Genomic DNA, 16,432 nt, shown 5'->3' with positions numbered 1-16,432 from the left:
CTGATTCTTATTCACTCCATCCAACATGTCATCTTTATGCGATATGCATCATCAGCAATAGCTTCATGCTAATTCCTCAATTGACTCAAGTATTATTAGATAAGTGTCCCATATACTTCAATTACGTCGCGTGTCAAAAAACACTATCGCGCACTCAATTTCGATCAATTTCAAATATATAATGCAACACAATAATTGGCACAATTGTTGTGCTTCCGGAATCACAGCGTTTGTACTTCTTCTTCATCCAACGATCACTTTGTGGTAAGATACACACCGAGTGACACCCCCAACACGAGACGCACACGTTCTTACTTCTAGTAGAATTTAAAATGTCCAGTTTTTTGGACCCAGGCACTGTTCTGGGGGGCGGAAAATACTTGCTGCAAAGTCCTTTAGGATCTGGATCTCATGGAGATGTTTACTTGGGAAAGGATTTAAATTCGAATAAGGTAAGAAACTCCCAAGCTAAGTAGTAACAGATAATTCTTACACGGGACAAGTGCCATACAGTTTTATAAGACAATTTCCAGGAAGTTGCAATCAAGTTGGAAAGCTGGGACTGTGAAGAAATGTTTCTATGTCATGAATTTCAAGTTTATAAAATATTGGAAGGTGGTCGAGGGTTCCCACAAGCATGGTATAATTTCAATAATTCAAGTCGTTTGAAATTGTATGCATACTACAAGGATTGTAACTTTAGGTGGTTTGATCAAGAAAAACGTCACAATATATTGGCGATGGATCTTCTAGGACCCTCACTAAATACGTTGTTTCAGACGTGTGGAAATAAGTTCAGCGTAAAAACGGTGCTGCTATTGGCTGATCAGCTTCTTGAGCGACTGGAATATCTGCATAGCAAGCGTTTCATTCACCGAAGCATAAAACCTGAAAATTTTGCCATGGGACGTCATGAGTCATCCCTGGTAATTTCAAACAAAGCTTGAAAATATAATTTTGTACAGTACGTATTAAAAGCTTATTATAAATTTGTCTAGGTCTACATGATTGGTCAGTTAAAATTATTCCTACGACACACTAATGAATTTATGTATTTATCATTTTGTGATCATTAACTAAATTTTTAGATTTTGGCAACGCTAAACGATATCTAAATAAATCTGGAGAGCATATTAAGTGCAAGGTTTATAATGAACTCGGATTGGCCAACTGCCACTCTAGGCACCAATCAATTTCCGCACTTAAAAGAATGGAGAGAAGGTAAATTATAATAATACGCAACAATTTAATCACAGTAGACGTTTCATACAATTAGCGTGACAAAATTATGTTTGTGTGGTATTGACAGCCGTCGAGATGATTTGGAATCACTTGGCTACATGCTCATCTATTTCTTGAGAGGAAATCTTCCCTGGGATGATTTCATGGATGATCCTGCAACTCTAAAGCAAGTGAAAATGGGAACGTCCATTAATTCCTTATGCCAGGTATATCTATTTTGTACGTAGAAATATAATGTGTTTTCTGTTTTTTTTTGTTCCTACAATCCCTCTCTTCTAATTTTAAAAGGACTGCCCAGACGAATTTAGCAAATACATGGCTTACGTTCGAAGTTTAAATTTTGAAGAGACACCGGATTACTCGGTTGTTCGTGAAATGTTCAGAGATTTAGCTCGCAATCTGAATATTAAATACGACGGTAAATTCGATTGGATCCCAAAAGAGAAGGAAATTGACAAAACTACATTTGCGGCCAACAGTGGTGCGGATATTAAACTTCAGGAGCGTTAAAAAACAATATATGAATTTACGTACATTTGTTTAAACACTTTTGATATCTTTCTAAATATGTAGGTTTCAGATTTTTGTATTAATCAATACTTCGAACATGATGAGTAGTAATGCTCAGTAAATAATAAGTTTCTAAATCTTTGAATTTAAGTCCACATATTTGCATGCATTCCGACTTCATAAAAAGCACTACAGAATATCCAATGATAGAATTCGGCTAACAAATATGACACAATGCACACAGAGAGCCACAATACATATGCATGTACGTATGTATTTTATGTGCATATGCAAAGAGTGTTCAACGAGATCTTTTACGAACAACTTACTCTTAATTTGCAACAAATCTGGTTCGGATAGGGTCCTAATTTTGTCGTAATATAGCCGTGCATTCCTCAATTAAAACTTTTAGTGCACGGCACGAGGACCAAGAAGAAAGGTTCATTCCGCACTTTGTTCTTCGATATCAAACAGAACCTGCGAATACGCAACTTAACGATTTTCGAAATTAATCTAGTATTAATTCTAAATTCAAATAGTGGTTTTAAATTGTTTGTATAAAGTGTAATAAAATGTTCTCCGACGTGAAATGTTGTACTTTTATACTGTTATTATTGATATCATATTCCTGTGTTGAAGCTAGAATTATATCAAATTCTGAATACGGTGAAAATGTGAATGATGAATCAATAAACTCTGAGATACTTGATAACACAGTTTACGAAAATTGGTATGATTATTATGATGAAGCATTGTTGGAGGAGTACGCGGGGCCAGTGGTTGTGGATCTTGATAAATACATGACTGGGGATGATATTCATAACAATTATGACGATTATTATACAACGGTAATTTTTAGCCATAAATTTATTTCTTCCTTGACAAAAAACCATGCATTAGAATTGACGACTTATTTATATAGATTTGAAGATTTCAAAATGTGTAGGTTTTAACACGTTTAAACAGTTACCTATACATTGCATTTCATAGTAGAACATATTTAGTAAATCGTGTTGAAATAAATGCAAGGTCAAAATGCTCATTTGGAATCTTTAAGTATTTCTTACTCCTCATCCTGCACCGGAATCGTACTATACACACATTTTTGCAGAGATTACATTCATGTCATTCTGTAGCATAGGTCATGCTTAAGCTGTCATCAATAAGATTGGCTGATGACCTGTACCTATTTCTACACTTCAATGCAAAGAAAACTCAAATGGCAATCGTCCCTTTAAAATTTGGCAGCGTAATAGCCGTCAACCGTAGAAGTGATAACAAATAAATTTGGCCGCGTTATTTATCCCGTCGTATTCTAGACATGGTTGGCGTCATCTTAATGTGGGCATTAAAAAAATATGTTGCATTAGACTCTGGTTATACACTCCAGATTCAATCAAGACGTACAAAATATGCGAGTGTTGTTATGTCAAAATATGCTAACCTAATTAATTCGTTAAGTTGTTATCTATTTATTGAACCGATTGCCATACTTTGATTTCCTTCTTAGATATGGCAGGTCACATTACTATTCCAGCTTTAAATGTTTCAATAAATTGCGTTCCGAGAATTTTTTTACTTGTTTTGCAGAATATTGATGAAATGCGTTCTCCTTCTGCAATAAAGTTTGACCTCAGTTGTCCAGATCTACCTTCCTATCCTGCAGAGCACAGACTTAAGCAGTGTCTTGCAAAAACATGCCGATCAAATGCAGATTGTGAGTTGGTCAGCAATTGGTCAACATCATCAATGCAACAAGACAGAGTGTGTTGTTTTAATGGATGTGTATCCACTTGTCTTCCAAAAATGTATCCACCAAAAGGTACGTTTTTCAGTAAAAGTTGTACATACCTTTCTTAATTTGAAATGCCGAAACAATTATTGTCATCATCTTCAAGCTTTTGACTGGGTCGATGAAATTGAGCTACCAATCCAGAAGAGCAATTCAAATGCAGGGAAATTAAAATCTCTCTCAATCCTCTCAGCTTCTGAAGATTACAGTTCGATGGACACAATCGTTCTTCCTGGAGGCTGTGTAATTACTGCGTTTCAACTGCAGGAGCTTCAAATGTTCCGAAAACATGGTCACGTTGATACTTGGTAAGTTTAATTGGTATGCAAGGTATTATATGCACAACTACATTATGTCGATTTTTAATTTTTTTCAGCACCTGTACAGATGCGGAGGTTGTGTGTCAAGTAAAAACATAAACATGACAAACATTAAAATATCTATAACGTACAAAGTAAAATGTATTATCTTATTATGTATGTTTTACAAATGAACAATGATAAAGGATGAGTATTTTCGGCATTCAATGGTTGATTTTCTCCATATTTCTCAACGTAGCAGAACCTGAATGTCATCTACACATTAAGCCACATAAATATGTCGCACCATAGAACGCGACAGCCTGACCAGACGTATGGGAACAGGCGTCTATAATTTAGCACAATTAAAATTCAGACACCTCAAGAATGCCAACCATGTGGTCAAAGTCGTCTTTATTGAGATAGGAGAAGCAAGCGAAGAAGACACTGTCCAGTGTTCACGAATGATTTACGCACAACATTCCGTCAGCATTGATCTTGTCGTCTGACAGTTTTAGTGGTTCATAACGACGTAGATAAATAAAACAGAAAACCACAGACACTCATCATAACGGTCGTAAAACTACCAATAAATAGATACGTATCTACTCGTACGAGAGCTAAGAAACGAAATGAATATGGCCTTGTACACTTCTCCCAATTTCGGATAGACAGAGATGAATGACACATCGATTAATCTGTGCATGTAGCCCTGGTTAATTTCATTTACTATAAAAACTATGAAAAAACTGTCTCGCGGGGTAAAAATATTTTATTAGAATAATTGTACTTTTATAATTGTAGATTATTTTGAAGTAGGTAAATTGGTTTACAAAAATAGCCATTACTTAGCTCCTTTCCCATACAGAGAAATTATTAAATGCTTTACATTATGTAAATTACATATGTACACACATCAAGATTTTCATGTAGCTATTAAGATTTCTCCGTACAAGTGAGTGTTCCTTGATTTCTTTCGTTATAACCTAACAAATTTATACATTTATAGTAACGAGTACAATAATGCATATATGTATCCTTTTTCGGGAGCTTTAAAAAATAGTATGTAACATTCGCTAATCGTACCTAAATATGTACATACATACGTTGAAGACTGAATATTTTATCAAACTGTAAGTTATGAGATATCTTTATCATAAGAGAATGTATTTATTTATTGTGAATCATACATGAGAGACATTACCCAATTTTCAATTTAATTCACATTTTTGTGTTACTTATTAGTTGATCACATATAATAAAAATCACATTTTCGCCAAGTTGAACGTTGCTCAACCAAGAAATGCAATACATCAATGGTGAGTATCTGCTGTCCTCGTAGACAATTGATTGCTGATTGTGTCGACAATGGGCTTCCTCACTCACTTTCTTCCGGCAACAGAGGGCTTTGGAGAATGGCGGAGGCAGCGTCAAGGGCTCTGGTTAGGCTTGCGATTCTTTGTGACGCCACAATATGCCAATCGTGACAGATGGAAGTATCAAGAGCGAAAGTGCCAATTCCGTCAAGATCTCGGGTTCGAAACTTCTTTTCTCTGGAACGAATCCGCCTACTTCTATGCTTGGCAAAAGAATTTATCTTGCTTCCGCTTCTGCTTAAGCTAATGGTCTTTATTTCCTTAATTCCTGGCTCTTGTTCTTCGGCCAACTCATGGACCCTCCTTCCGCACTCGAGTGATTCTCGAAGCTTAGGAAAGAAGTGGTCCAGTGACGTGGACATATTATCGGCAGTCCCATTAATCCTGATCTCATCCATATTAGAAGTGAATCCCAACACTAGGTGCTTATAAACATCCGAACTCCTCGATAAAAATGCCCGGTCAATCTCCATCAGTTTATCGTTGATAATCCTAAAAATTTCAAAAATGATATGGAATGGTTGACCTGATAGTATAAATTAAATTTATCCCTAGGCTGGGGGAAGAGGGTTAAAATCAATCAAAAAACATTACCTATGCAGTAGAGCTTTTCTGGGGACACAAAATTAATTATTAGCATTAAGTGAGACTAGCACAATATATGGAGTCTACATAAATCATAAACCATGAATCTCTCAAACTAGATTCACATGAGACCCTTAATACATACATAAATATAGCAGCTTACTTTGATTTTATGGTCTTTGGAGAGGGCGAGGGCGCTGGTAGCGTGTCATATTCAGGATTTATTACAGTGCGATTATGCATCTCTGTTTGAAAATTGTCTCCTATCACTTCCAGTCTCATAACTGCTGCTTGTAGATACGCTATATACAGTTCAAATAATGGCAACTTATTATAGAAATTGTTTCATTGACAGCAGTTTGATACATTTGCGGGAATCCATGTAGAATAAAATAGCAATAAACAAAATAGTGTGTCATAATAGCAGTCTCAAAATAAGAATCAAATTTCATTTACCAATCGATAAGTTTCCTCGGTGTAATTCTTGCTGGTATTGTTGTATAAAGTTTCCAAATGCTTTCTGAATTTCCATCACATAATCTTCTACGTTGATGGGTAATACGATCGAATCCGCAAGTAGAACAATTGTCTCCAAGATTATTTTCCCTGAATACAGAAGGAAAATCATGATTATTGAGACGGTATAAACATGAGTCGAAAATACGAATTCCCTAAATTTTATGTTTGTGGAATACAATAAGGTTTATTTCAATGTTCGCCATTAAACACACACAAGCGTTGTCGTTGGTATTCATTGAAATTTCATTTTTATGCAAATATGAAGAAACATCCAGATCTCATATAATTCACGCCTCATAAAAATTGAGAGGAGATTGCTATCTTTTGCCATCTGGTTCAGATATAAAAAGAGAGATCTTGAGAATTAAAATTCATAACCAGTACCAGTCGCAGTAGGTGCGCTATGTATTCAGATACTGCTTTCACGCACTTTAAGCGTGATAAATGGCTCGTTCCAGCCATACACTCAACCTGCCACTTAAAATAAGCCTCCTTTAAGTAGAATCTGGACATAAAAATTCGAAAAAAGTTCAACTGTTTACTCGATTGATGCATATTTTCGAGAAACCTTCATGTGGTAAAGTTATTACTCCGTTCACAACTTGTCAGACAACGGCGAGCAAAGACTTTGTCACTAGTCAATCTCGCCGTCGTCGCCTCAAGGAAGGCATCATGATGTCGTTAGCCAGAAGGGGGGAGAATTGCCTGGAGAAACAAACTTTAACGACTTACCCAAAGTTTTAGCTCCTTTCAATTCTGGGTCCACAGAATTAGCAAAGTTTTCAGCGGTGTCAAATGACGTATGGAACAACGGATAATCGTAACCCTTGAGGTAGCAGATTCAAACAGGATATTTGTCAAATATTTTCTCTATTATTACAATTGTTTAAAAGTTGCATCAAATGAACTCGTGCTGGCCTTTGATCATGGTTTTAGTTACATGTGTAACCAAAATCAATTTCAATTAACTATACATGGAATTGGAAACTTGTAAAAAAGAGTCTATAAATCTTTCACTCGACGTCAAAAAATATGCATGTCCCGACCCATAAATACATATTTGTTTGAATAAATATGTTTCAATAATTTTTGGTAAAATCATGTCCCTCGTTTGCATTTATCTTTAAGGTTGCGTTTAAATTAATCCAGATCAGATTCCTTACCTTGGGGCTGTTGGAAACAGAAATTCTAAAGAATGGTATCCCGAGATTCAAAAAGGCGAAAGAAGGCTCATCAGAGGTGACGAGCGAGGAGAAGTAAATTGCAGCACTCCCATTTCTCCATCCCCCCTCGACTTCTTTCTCTTCTTCTGATGGATTAGGTTGGCTCACCGACGACGAGTCAGCGTGTGTGACTACTCGTGCAATTGCTTTACGGGCAACGGAATTTAAAATCGGCGACGAATGTACATGAAGCGTCTCATTGCCACGCAGGACTCGAGATAAGTCAATGTAAGCAATGGTTCTTGACGAAATCTCAAAGTGATGCTCCTGAAAACACGACAAACACAATCAGTGCATGTGCGACGACAATGCTGACATTTAGTATTTGCATTCCATTATTCCAAGTTTTCTCCGCTCACAAGTTTTGCCCATCATACATACGTATTATACACATGTCCGTATGTATATGGGCACTTTCACTCTGTTTCTATATTTACTTCTATGCATATATACATACATACTTCTATGTGCATGCATGCAAATTTTAAGTTTTACGCAGTGCACGATATGTTAAAAAAATCTACGCATAAGCTTGGCATTAAATACAAAGTCCAAAATGATTCTATTTGGCTGAAATCGTCTTTACGTCTTTATATCGTGCGAACAATAACATGTTCTTGTTTCAACACAAAAGCTGATCCCATAAGCCGCTGACTGTTCATGTTTAATTTGTATTCGACTCGCAGCTTACCTGCAACCAATGCGAAACACCTGAAGAGGCAAACAAATTTGCATCAAAGGAAATGAATAAAATAGATCTTCTTGGCTTCCATCCTTTCTGCACTGCATTGGAGAAACTTCTCGCCATCTCGGATATCAGCGCAATACCGATTCCTGGGTCCCCAGCTCCGCTATTCCAAGCGTCATGCGAACAACCGACGACGATGTATCTAATGGAATAGAAACGTTTAGTTATATAAATGTCTCTTGATTGTGACCCCTGAAATATTTCCTCAGCAGTAATTGAATATACAATTCCAGAAGTAGAAATTTTATTTTGTGCGTATGCATGCCATCCGTATAGTTTATTTTGCTCTTCTGATTCACCAATACTTTCAATAAACAATAAATATTTTACAGCCAACCGTGTCTATCCAATCAAAGAAATACATACTTCATAAGACGGTATTCATCAATGTTTGTATTCCTTGGGATTTTGCGAACGTAAACAGCAACTGAACTGAACAGTTCCTCGTCATCCATAATAGTTACTGATGAATATAAATAGCCAAGTGTGATCGATTCTGCTCAACAATAATTGAATTTGGACTTGGACTTCAGTTGTCTCTACACATATACACAGGCATGTATGCGAATATATGTCTTGGTGTGTATAGAAGACAAAATAGCCAAGTTTAAAATTCAAACCGTGTCCACAACAGTACACATAACGCAACATTCATAAAACTAACCCATGACCTTATAATAGATATAAATGCAGGATAAACACATCAGAAAAGTAGGAAATTTCAACGAAAAAGCACTTGTGAATTTAGTTCACGTCCGTACACAAAGATTTTGGTTATTTCCTTCATTGGAGAAAAGCTGCTGCACTGTAAAAGAGCAGATGAGACTACCACTCGTCATGAAGAAGACGGAAATGTGTACCATAAAAGAATGAAGTAAAAGAACTGACTCAATTCAATAAATATTTTTTTTGGCAATCAGGTAGCGATTATTATTGGTTGATAGATACTTGTAATAAATAATGTGTAAACTTTATACAATTCGTAACATGAGATACACCAACAATTCGCCAGAACTTGGGACGACAATTTAAGAGTCAGGACATAATCTGACTCAGATTTCCACAGTGTCTACGTACATATTTACTTATATGGGGTTCTCACACCAACTTAGGATTAGATGTAGGACAGTCCCAAATATTTATTTGTGAGGTGAATATTGAGGAAATGCAGTGTCACATGATAAACCAAAGTCTTCCGCAACGAGCCCCTCTTGGACCAGGTTAGGGCAAAGTAATCATTGCTCGCTGACGCTGATGCCAACAAAATTTCCTGCCGTCAACAAAAAAAGCTGGATCCTTCTTTTAGATAACAATGTTTTTGAATAGTTGTATGGAGTAGAATACTGAGCATATAGATATTTCCCAACAATTCCTTTATTGTTGAGAAAATCCATAATTTTGTCCATGCGTGTAATTTACTTCAATTGTAATAAAGTTGCTCTATTTCCTCCTTTCGCCTTGTTCAGCAAATCCATTATAAACCGGATGCAACCCAACGTATTCAATGTGTTGCCAAACCATAGCCAATTCTTTTGGGATTTATCGTATAGCATAATTCCAAAATAAATGAGTTGAATGTGGAGACTCACGTAGTCTCATAAACTGGCAGATGTTTTGTTTCATTCAGCAAAAATTCATTTTTTGCTCTTGCTTGGTCAAGGGACGGGAAGGATAAATTATATGAATAAAATTTATACTTGTTATTTTGACTTTAAGTCGCCTGACTTTCTCCATATGAGTAGGAGTAGGAGGACGGAGTACAGTCTGGTGCTTTCCCACAATCCTGTGTTGCCAATGTCAAGCTGTCATTTCTCTTCATTCGAATAAATCACATCGGATTTTTTCGTTTCTGGCTGTCCTAAGTTGCTCAAGGGCTACAATGCAGTTCAGCTAACGAAGACAGAGACGAAAAGGACTGAGGAATAAAGTCGTCCGATTGCGTCCGCCGTATGCCTACGTCAACCCCTCTGGTCCCACTATCATTCGTCTCCTGCTTTCCTTCAGCTCAAAAGTCAAGACTGTCACCATTATTATCCAACTTTCTCCCTCGCTGTCCATTATTATGTTGTGCGACTTATGAACAAGGCTTAAATACAAGCACAGGCGGGCTACATAGTACTTTGCGATGTCATACGATTCCTTGGAGGCAAAGAAAAAGAGCTGTAAAGTAATGAAAGTAAATAAATACACGGGAATTCTGAGAAAAGCTTTCACCATTGGAGGAAATAAACACTGTACAGTCGTTCGTCTGTCTGTAATGGCATTACCCATTGTCCTGTCGAGGTCGAGGAAGACGGACCACAAGGCGAGGCGCAGAAGGTGAAATCTCACGACGACAACTGCCATACCACCAAACGATCCAATAATCTCGGGAGCTTACACACGTTTCAGGTGTATATTGAATGTGCTCTTGTTATTCGCTGCTACATAGCTTGCATTGGTAGAGATGAATGTTGATACAGCTTGTGTGCTGACCACGAACGCCAATGGCTTGTCTGTCTCAAGACTCACATCGAACACACACCCTTTGATCCTGATCAAAGAGAAATTAACGAAGAAATTACTGAAATCGCGACAAGTTAAAATACAAAGACCATTGCTTCACCCAGTGTATGTACGTATGTATGTGTAATAAATGTAGCAAACTATGTCACAATCACGATTTATTGATGTGGACATGTAGTGGTCGCAATTTAAAACAAACTCATGAAACTGAATTCATATTATTTACTTGTATGTACGACACGCAGTCGAAATAATCACACCAACCTGCTGGGAAAGTCCAACAATTAGGGACAACCGACTTTTCCCCAAAAATTAAAACGAATATCTTCTACATTTCTAAGCAAATTACTTTCTCCTGTACGTAAATTCATCTACTCATAAGTAAATACTATAAACTTATGTTTCTTGTGTTTCCACAAAGGAAACTTTAGCCTTCCAACTTTTTCTTACTTTTCTTTCATCCTTAATATACTTATCACATATGTAGTGCTCATGTCTGTGGATGATGGGAACAATGCATATGCATGTTGTAATTAACGGAAGGTTTTTGTTTTCTTGGTTGTGGAATTTTAAGGAGCAAAACAATATTTAGGAATGCACTCCCTGCCGTGAAGCTCTTTGCGTCAATATTTGTTTTGGAAAATTTTGGAGTAAATGAGAAAAGTGAAATAAAAAGGGGGAGAAGAGAGACGTAAGCAAACCCAATATGAAATGAAAGAGTAACAAACGGAGACAGAATCTACAGGGTGGCTGATGGAAAGCATTTTTCTCACCTGTCAGACTCCCAGGCGCCGGGTATCGCGGCTACCACGTTATAGATTTCTCGTATTTGAGGCTCGTTGAATATCCGAAGACGAACTTGAACAGCGGACGTTGTTTGACCGAATTTTGACGATGTTTGGACAGTAGTTGTAGGTCCAAGAAAATACGGCGTCTTTAATCCACCTTGCCAGTTCGGTGGAGCTCTTTTCATCCAATTTCCTTGCCTGATGTATCTGAACGTAGCAAAAACAAATGGAATCATTTAACCTCATTTGCTATGGATTGATTTGATTTTATCTGTAATCGATTCTTGAGGAAAATGAGACATTTACTCCTTCAAGACAAGCATTTATTACTCCGACCGAAGCTAACCAGGCATCATTTACATTGATGACATGCTCTTCTAAAATCGCTGGTGGTTAGTTCTACAATTACTTTTTTCTCCGCATCTAAATTCTTATACATCCATAACTCATTAACTTTCATCATCATGTTCAGAGAAATATACGAGTAACTTGCTAAAAACATGCAAAGAAAGCTGCATTTCTAAACCCGCAGTTTCAGCATATTTATCTACAAAAATGCTGAGACCATCATTATTATTTGGAAGAAAATTTTTGAAAGGATTGCATGAGCAAGAAAACAAAAACTTTATTATTTAGATTATTTTAGAAGAATTCTAACGGTAACTCGCGAGACTCTTCATTTAATTAACACCTTGGGCAAAAACGGTCTGAATAGGTAGGCTTGTAAATACTTTCAGTACTATGAGGTCATCATTATCGACCTATGTAGCTCCTGGTGTGCTTAGGGCTGACGACTGGGGCTTTTCTTATCATAATACTAACATCAAACAAAAGTACCTGAGAAGTTCCTGAGCATCACCAGGGCTTATTGTGTGCGCCGGAATGATGAACTTGCTTTTGTGCTTCTAAAAAGGAATAAAGAGAGACATGGCTCATTTAAATTTCTTCTTCGGAAATTCATAAATTAATGTCCGTGGTTAAATTGAGGTTGCCGCACGATAATCATGTAGATCTTTTCTGGAGTGCCTGCATGTTGGTTGTAATTATAAAAGGCCATGGACACACGTACATATACAAGCACTTTGGCAAATATATTGAAAAGCGTAAGTATTTTAAGAACAATATTGGAAGGACGATACAGGCGAAATTAAACCGCAACCATGTGGGTTTTACGTAAATTGTGTGGCCATGTTATTGTTTTTGATGTTCGATGATCTGTGGGGTAGGCACCATCAAACAACACGAAAAATCTGGAAACAAAATTGCGTCTAAACGAAAATAGATGAAGGCGTTACGTACTTGATACTCATGGATTTCTCCAAGCGTTAAGAGGGAAGAGAAACGAACAGAATTTAAAGGAAGTTGTGGTCCATAATCCTGTGGATCTGGGTAGAACAGAATGGCTCCTATTCCGTACATTGCTGCTATCTCGGCCTATGGATAATTTAAATTGAAATTGAAACACGTGATTCTTCTTGTTACACAATTTTTGCTATTAAAAGATAAATAATCACACCGAAACATATTTAACTGTTCCGATGATGAGTAAATCGAAAACTTACAACTTTTGATGGATGGGGCCCACCAAAGCGTATTAGTGCAACGGATCGATCTAGACGGACCCTAGACGCGTTGAGAAAGTCCAGGTCTTGGACTCGGCCATAGTGGGCGTAAATAAGCGTTCCTGTGGAACACATCATACATAAAATTTATCTGATTCTCATCATTTATGTGTCATTCGCGACGATATAAAAGGATGCAATTCATTTCACACCCGTATGATAAGCACGCAACGTGAATTCAGTTTGCACGGGTTGGTTGACCAGAGGAAATCCAAACAAGGACTCCTTCATATTCAACATTCATAAAAAAAGACTCGCTGCCGCAGAAGCACAATAGCTTTCAGCACACAACAACAACAACCCGCAACACTATTGGAATATTTTCTCCATTTGTATGCATGTCGTGCAAAGTTGTGACAACAGCCTTCCGCCTATGAATGAAACCCTCCTGCTTTGACAGTCAAAACACTTTCTACAGTTTGGTCCCAAAGTGGCCTCTGTTGTATGACGGTGCTGAATTTGGGTTACTGGGAACCTAAATTTATGCTGCCCACTCACTGCATTACGCTATCCAAAGAATCTCAATTGTATCAAACGGCTCTAGAAAATAAACTATGCAATTTACCTTAGTTCAAGCAACATTGTGTAAACTTGGCTAAACTACAAAGTAACTGAAGGCAGTATATTATATAGTAGTTTTGGGAAACGTGGGCTTTTCCCTTGAAACCTCACATGTGCTCAAACTTCAAAACTCTCGACACACCTGAGAAGAAAACATGCAGAAAATTGTTTGTCTTTGTCTACATATGTTCAAATTTTGTGATTTACACAATATCAGGTCATCCCTTCTATGTATTTTTCAGTACTGTAAGTAATTTTCTCCTCCGTTTTACTGGTCAAGTATCAATATCTGCTCAATTCAATCGAGTGCTCACAGTAGGAGCAAAGATGAGTAGTCGTGTCACGAATTAAATAATCCTTTCCATTATGGCGTTGTTTGTGTGAGATTTAGCACTTGAGCCTTTAAAATTTCTGTAAACAATTGTACGTGCAATAATAGTGTGATTTTGTCATACCATGAAGATCCGCAGGAGGAGAGAAGGCCATCATTGGACGGGGATTGAGATGGTCGTCAAATTCCGATGTCCTAAAGACCGCTGACCCATTTTTTCCCAGGACTTCCGCGTAACTAAATTCAGTTGCCCTACAAAAACCAAGCGTAAAAGGAAATGGTTTACAAACAGCCTTTTTCTCTGTGTAATACTTGACAGATTCCATTAAATTAGTGCACGAAGTGCTCATATTAGCGAAAGTTGTAACTTTTTTTTAAAAACAAAAGCGTATATTTAGTCCCCGAGGTTAACAGTTAATAACAAGTCAATACCAATAGTTGATACATATGATGAATTTCATATACTTCTTATATATGTATATTCATTCAAATCGTACATTGATAAGAATAAACCAACAAACTATAAGTATTTACGGACCCAGTCAGTATGTAATCAATCAAATAATTAGGTGTTCAATCTGTATATTGGAATATTATTGAATTGATCCTGCAAAAGTTTTAGGGTAATCTCTTAAAAATTTATTCTCCGTCATTCCATCATGAAAGCACACAGAAGTTTTTTTTAGCATTCAGAACTGTATATTCAGACAAGACGTGATTAAAGGTCGGAGAAAGTGGAATAACCATTTTTCGTCGATTGGTGTCTGCCACTAGTGATTTGTTCAAAGCACAATCTCTCAAAGCATAAGGACTTGTTCCCTCAACTCTCACAAAAAGATTGCTTCTTTATTCTCTTGAGATTCATTGATGGGAGTTGCCAGATTCGATACTATTTGATTTTCCAAATCTCAAATTCTAATAAAACCTGACTGACTGATATGCACATTTCGCCTAGAAACCCTCATTTTATATTCCAGACGACTCCAGAGTAGACGTCTGAGTTTTTTCTACATTTGGACACATTGCGAGTATGTGCGGCATTTCGCGAAAAAATGATATTTTTCTGCAATAAAATGCGATTAACTAATGATCTGGTGCGCCGCTCTCAATTTTTTACTTGATTGATTGATTTATTTTCGTCATAAACCCTTTCGGGTATAATTACCGATAGAGTTACAGAATATTTCTGTGTGATTGTGTAATATAACGGGGCTACATTTTACCAATTACTTTCTAAATAATATGTAGAAGTCGAAATATTATAACAGAAATTTAACTTTCATTCCAATCATATAACAAAAAGCATGAGCACAACAAAAATTCTGCGATATTCTGAGTTCCAATGTGACCAAAGTTCTGCGTAACAATGTGACATCTAAACAGTAGTCTACTCAACCTTTTACTTGTGGATGGTTGGAAGAGAAATTGGACTGATATGTTCACATCGGGGAGAAATTAAAGCCAAGCAAGATTTCAATCGTTGGTGACAGTCAGAGAAAGAGCGAGAAAGTAAGGAAAAATTAAACAGTGGGAAAGGAGACGTGACGTGACTTTCTCCATCCACCAGGATTCTAGCCGACTCAGGAGACTTGGAAACAGGTCAGCTTTTTTAAGTTCACTTTCTCCATGTTTCCACTCGTTTTTGTGCTCGTCTGCGGCTCAATTCAAACCTCAGCCGACTCATCTTTCATGCAGATACAATGCGGAATGTGGCATTATTTCTGCTCTCCCTCATCATAAACACCCACTTCACAATAGAAATGGTAATTTTTCTACTGCTAAATCACATTTTACATGCAAAGCCGCCGCAGCGTCATCCCTAGTAATCGGAATCTGTCAACGAGGAAAAATTCCCCCGATTGCAACACAGCAAAAACTCCAACAATCACTTATCAACTCAGTCTTTCTCTATTGTTCTCCGATTTGGGGACTCTCCTTAGAAGAAGACCAGCTTGAGCAACCGCAATGCCAATTTTGGAAGCGTCTCCTGCGCCTACCAAAGTCCACCCCAGGTTATGTTGTCAGATTAGAGACCGGAAGTCAACATACATCCCTCCAAATGGTGAACGCAACTCTGCGCCTTATCTGTAAAATCCTCCAAAAAGACGACAACACTCTTCTCGCACAATGTTTGAAATGGCAGCTGAGATGGGAACCCCGTATCCAATCAACAAAAAGAAGCTGGGCAAAACAATTAAAAAAATGGCTTAATCTTACCCAAGACGGTCACCTTCTATCACAACCCTACGAGCAATTCAAAAAAGTGTTTCCAGAACAGAAACAAATAATAATCGGGAAATTGGCTACATTCCTACTCAACAAAGACACACT

The 16,432-nt window shown here is 37.2% G+C and overlaps 2 protein-coding genes across 3 annotated transcripts in view; one reads left to right on the top strand and one right to left on the bottom strand.

The window, feature by feature from the left end:
- Positions 1–248: 248 nt before the first annotated feature.
- On the top strand, positions 249–4,068 carry LOC110846915 (casein kinase I). The gene is made up of 10 exons (XM_022093752.2): positions 249–452; positions 534–640; positions 704–926; positions 999–1,011; positions 1,089–1,221; positions 1,310–1,448; positions 1,531–2,600; positions 3,343–3,574; positions 3,651–3,852; positions 3,921–4,068. Exons 1-7 carry the CDS (start codon positions 333–335, stop codon positions 1,750–1,752), a joined length of 957 nt encoding a protein of 318 aa, XP_021949444.1. The 5' UTR covers positions 249–332; the 3' UTR covers positions 1,753–2,600; positions 3,343–3,574; positions 3,651–3,852; positions 3,921–4,068.
- A 527-nt stretch (positions 4,069–4,595) lies between these two features.
- Positions 4,596–16,432, bottom strand: part of LOC110846914 (glutamate carboxypeptidase 2) — a 31,937-nt gene continuing 20,100 nt past the window's right edge. For both annotated transcript variants that reach the window (XM_035850192.1, XM_035850193.1), the window contains exons 7-18: positions 14,226–14,353; positions 13,150–13,271; positions 12,887–13,021; positions 12,425–12,492; positions 11,573–11,794; positions 8,238–8,436; positions 7,487–7,813; positions 7,056–7,149; positions 6,261–6,410; positions 5,968–6,106; positions 5,814–5,831; positions 4,596–5,711 (exon numbers count right to left, since the gene is read on the bottom strand). In XM_035850192.1, coding sequence (XP_035706085.1) covers positions 5,222–5,711; positions 5,814–5,831; positions 5,968–6,106; positions 6,261–6,410; positions 7,056–7,149; positions 7,487–7,813; positions 8,238–8,436; positions 11,573–11,794; positions 12,425–12,492; positions 12,887–13,021; positions 13,150–13,271; positions 14,226–14,353 — 2,092 coding nt within the window. In that variant the 3' untranslated portion in view covers positions 4,596–5,221. The remainder of the gene's footprint in view (positions 5,712–5,813; positions 5,832–5,967; positions 6,107–6,260; positions 6,411–7,055; positions 7,150–7,486; positions 7,814–8,237; positions 8,437–11,572; positions 11,795–12,424; positions 12,493–12,886; positions 13,022–13,149; positions 13,272–14,225; positions 14,354–16,432) is intronic.

Source organism: Folsomia candida, unplaced genomic scaffold (assembly GCF_002217175.1).
Source record: "Folsomia candida strain VU population unplaced genomic scaffold, ASM221717v1 Fcan01_Sc003, whole genome shotgun sequence".
Lineage (NCBI taxonomy): Eukaryota > Metazoa > Arthropoda > Collembola > Entomobryomorpha > Isotomidae > Folsomia > Folsomia candida.
The sequence above is the reverse complement of the archived record's forward strand: the minus strand, read 5'-3'. Positions and strand labels throughout refer to the sequence as shown.

Excerpts from the sequence above, each read along its gene's own strand:
- LOC110846915 (XM_022093752.2), top strand. The coding sequence starts at position 333 with ATGTCCAGTTTTTTGGACCCAGGCACTGTTCTGGGGGGCGGAAAATAC. Across the intron at positions 453-533 it reads AGGATTTAAATTCGAATAAG|GAAGTTGCAATCAAGTTGGA; the intron begins GTAAGAAACTCC and ends GACAATTTCCAG. Across the intron at positions 641-703 it reads CGAGGGTTCCCACAAGCATG|GTGGTTTGATCAAGAAAAAC; the intron begins GTATAATTTCAA and ends TTGTAACTTTAG.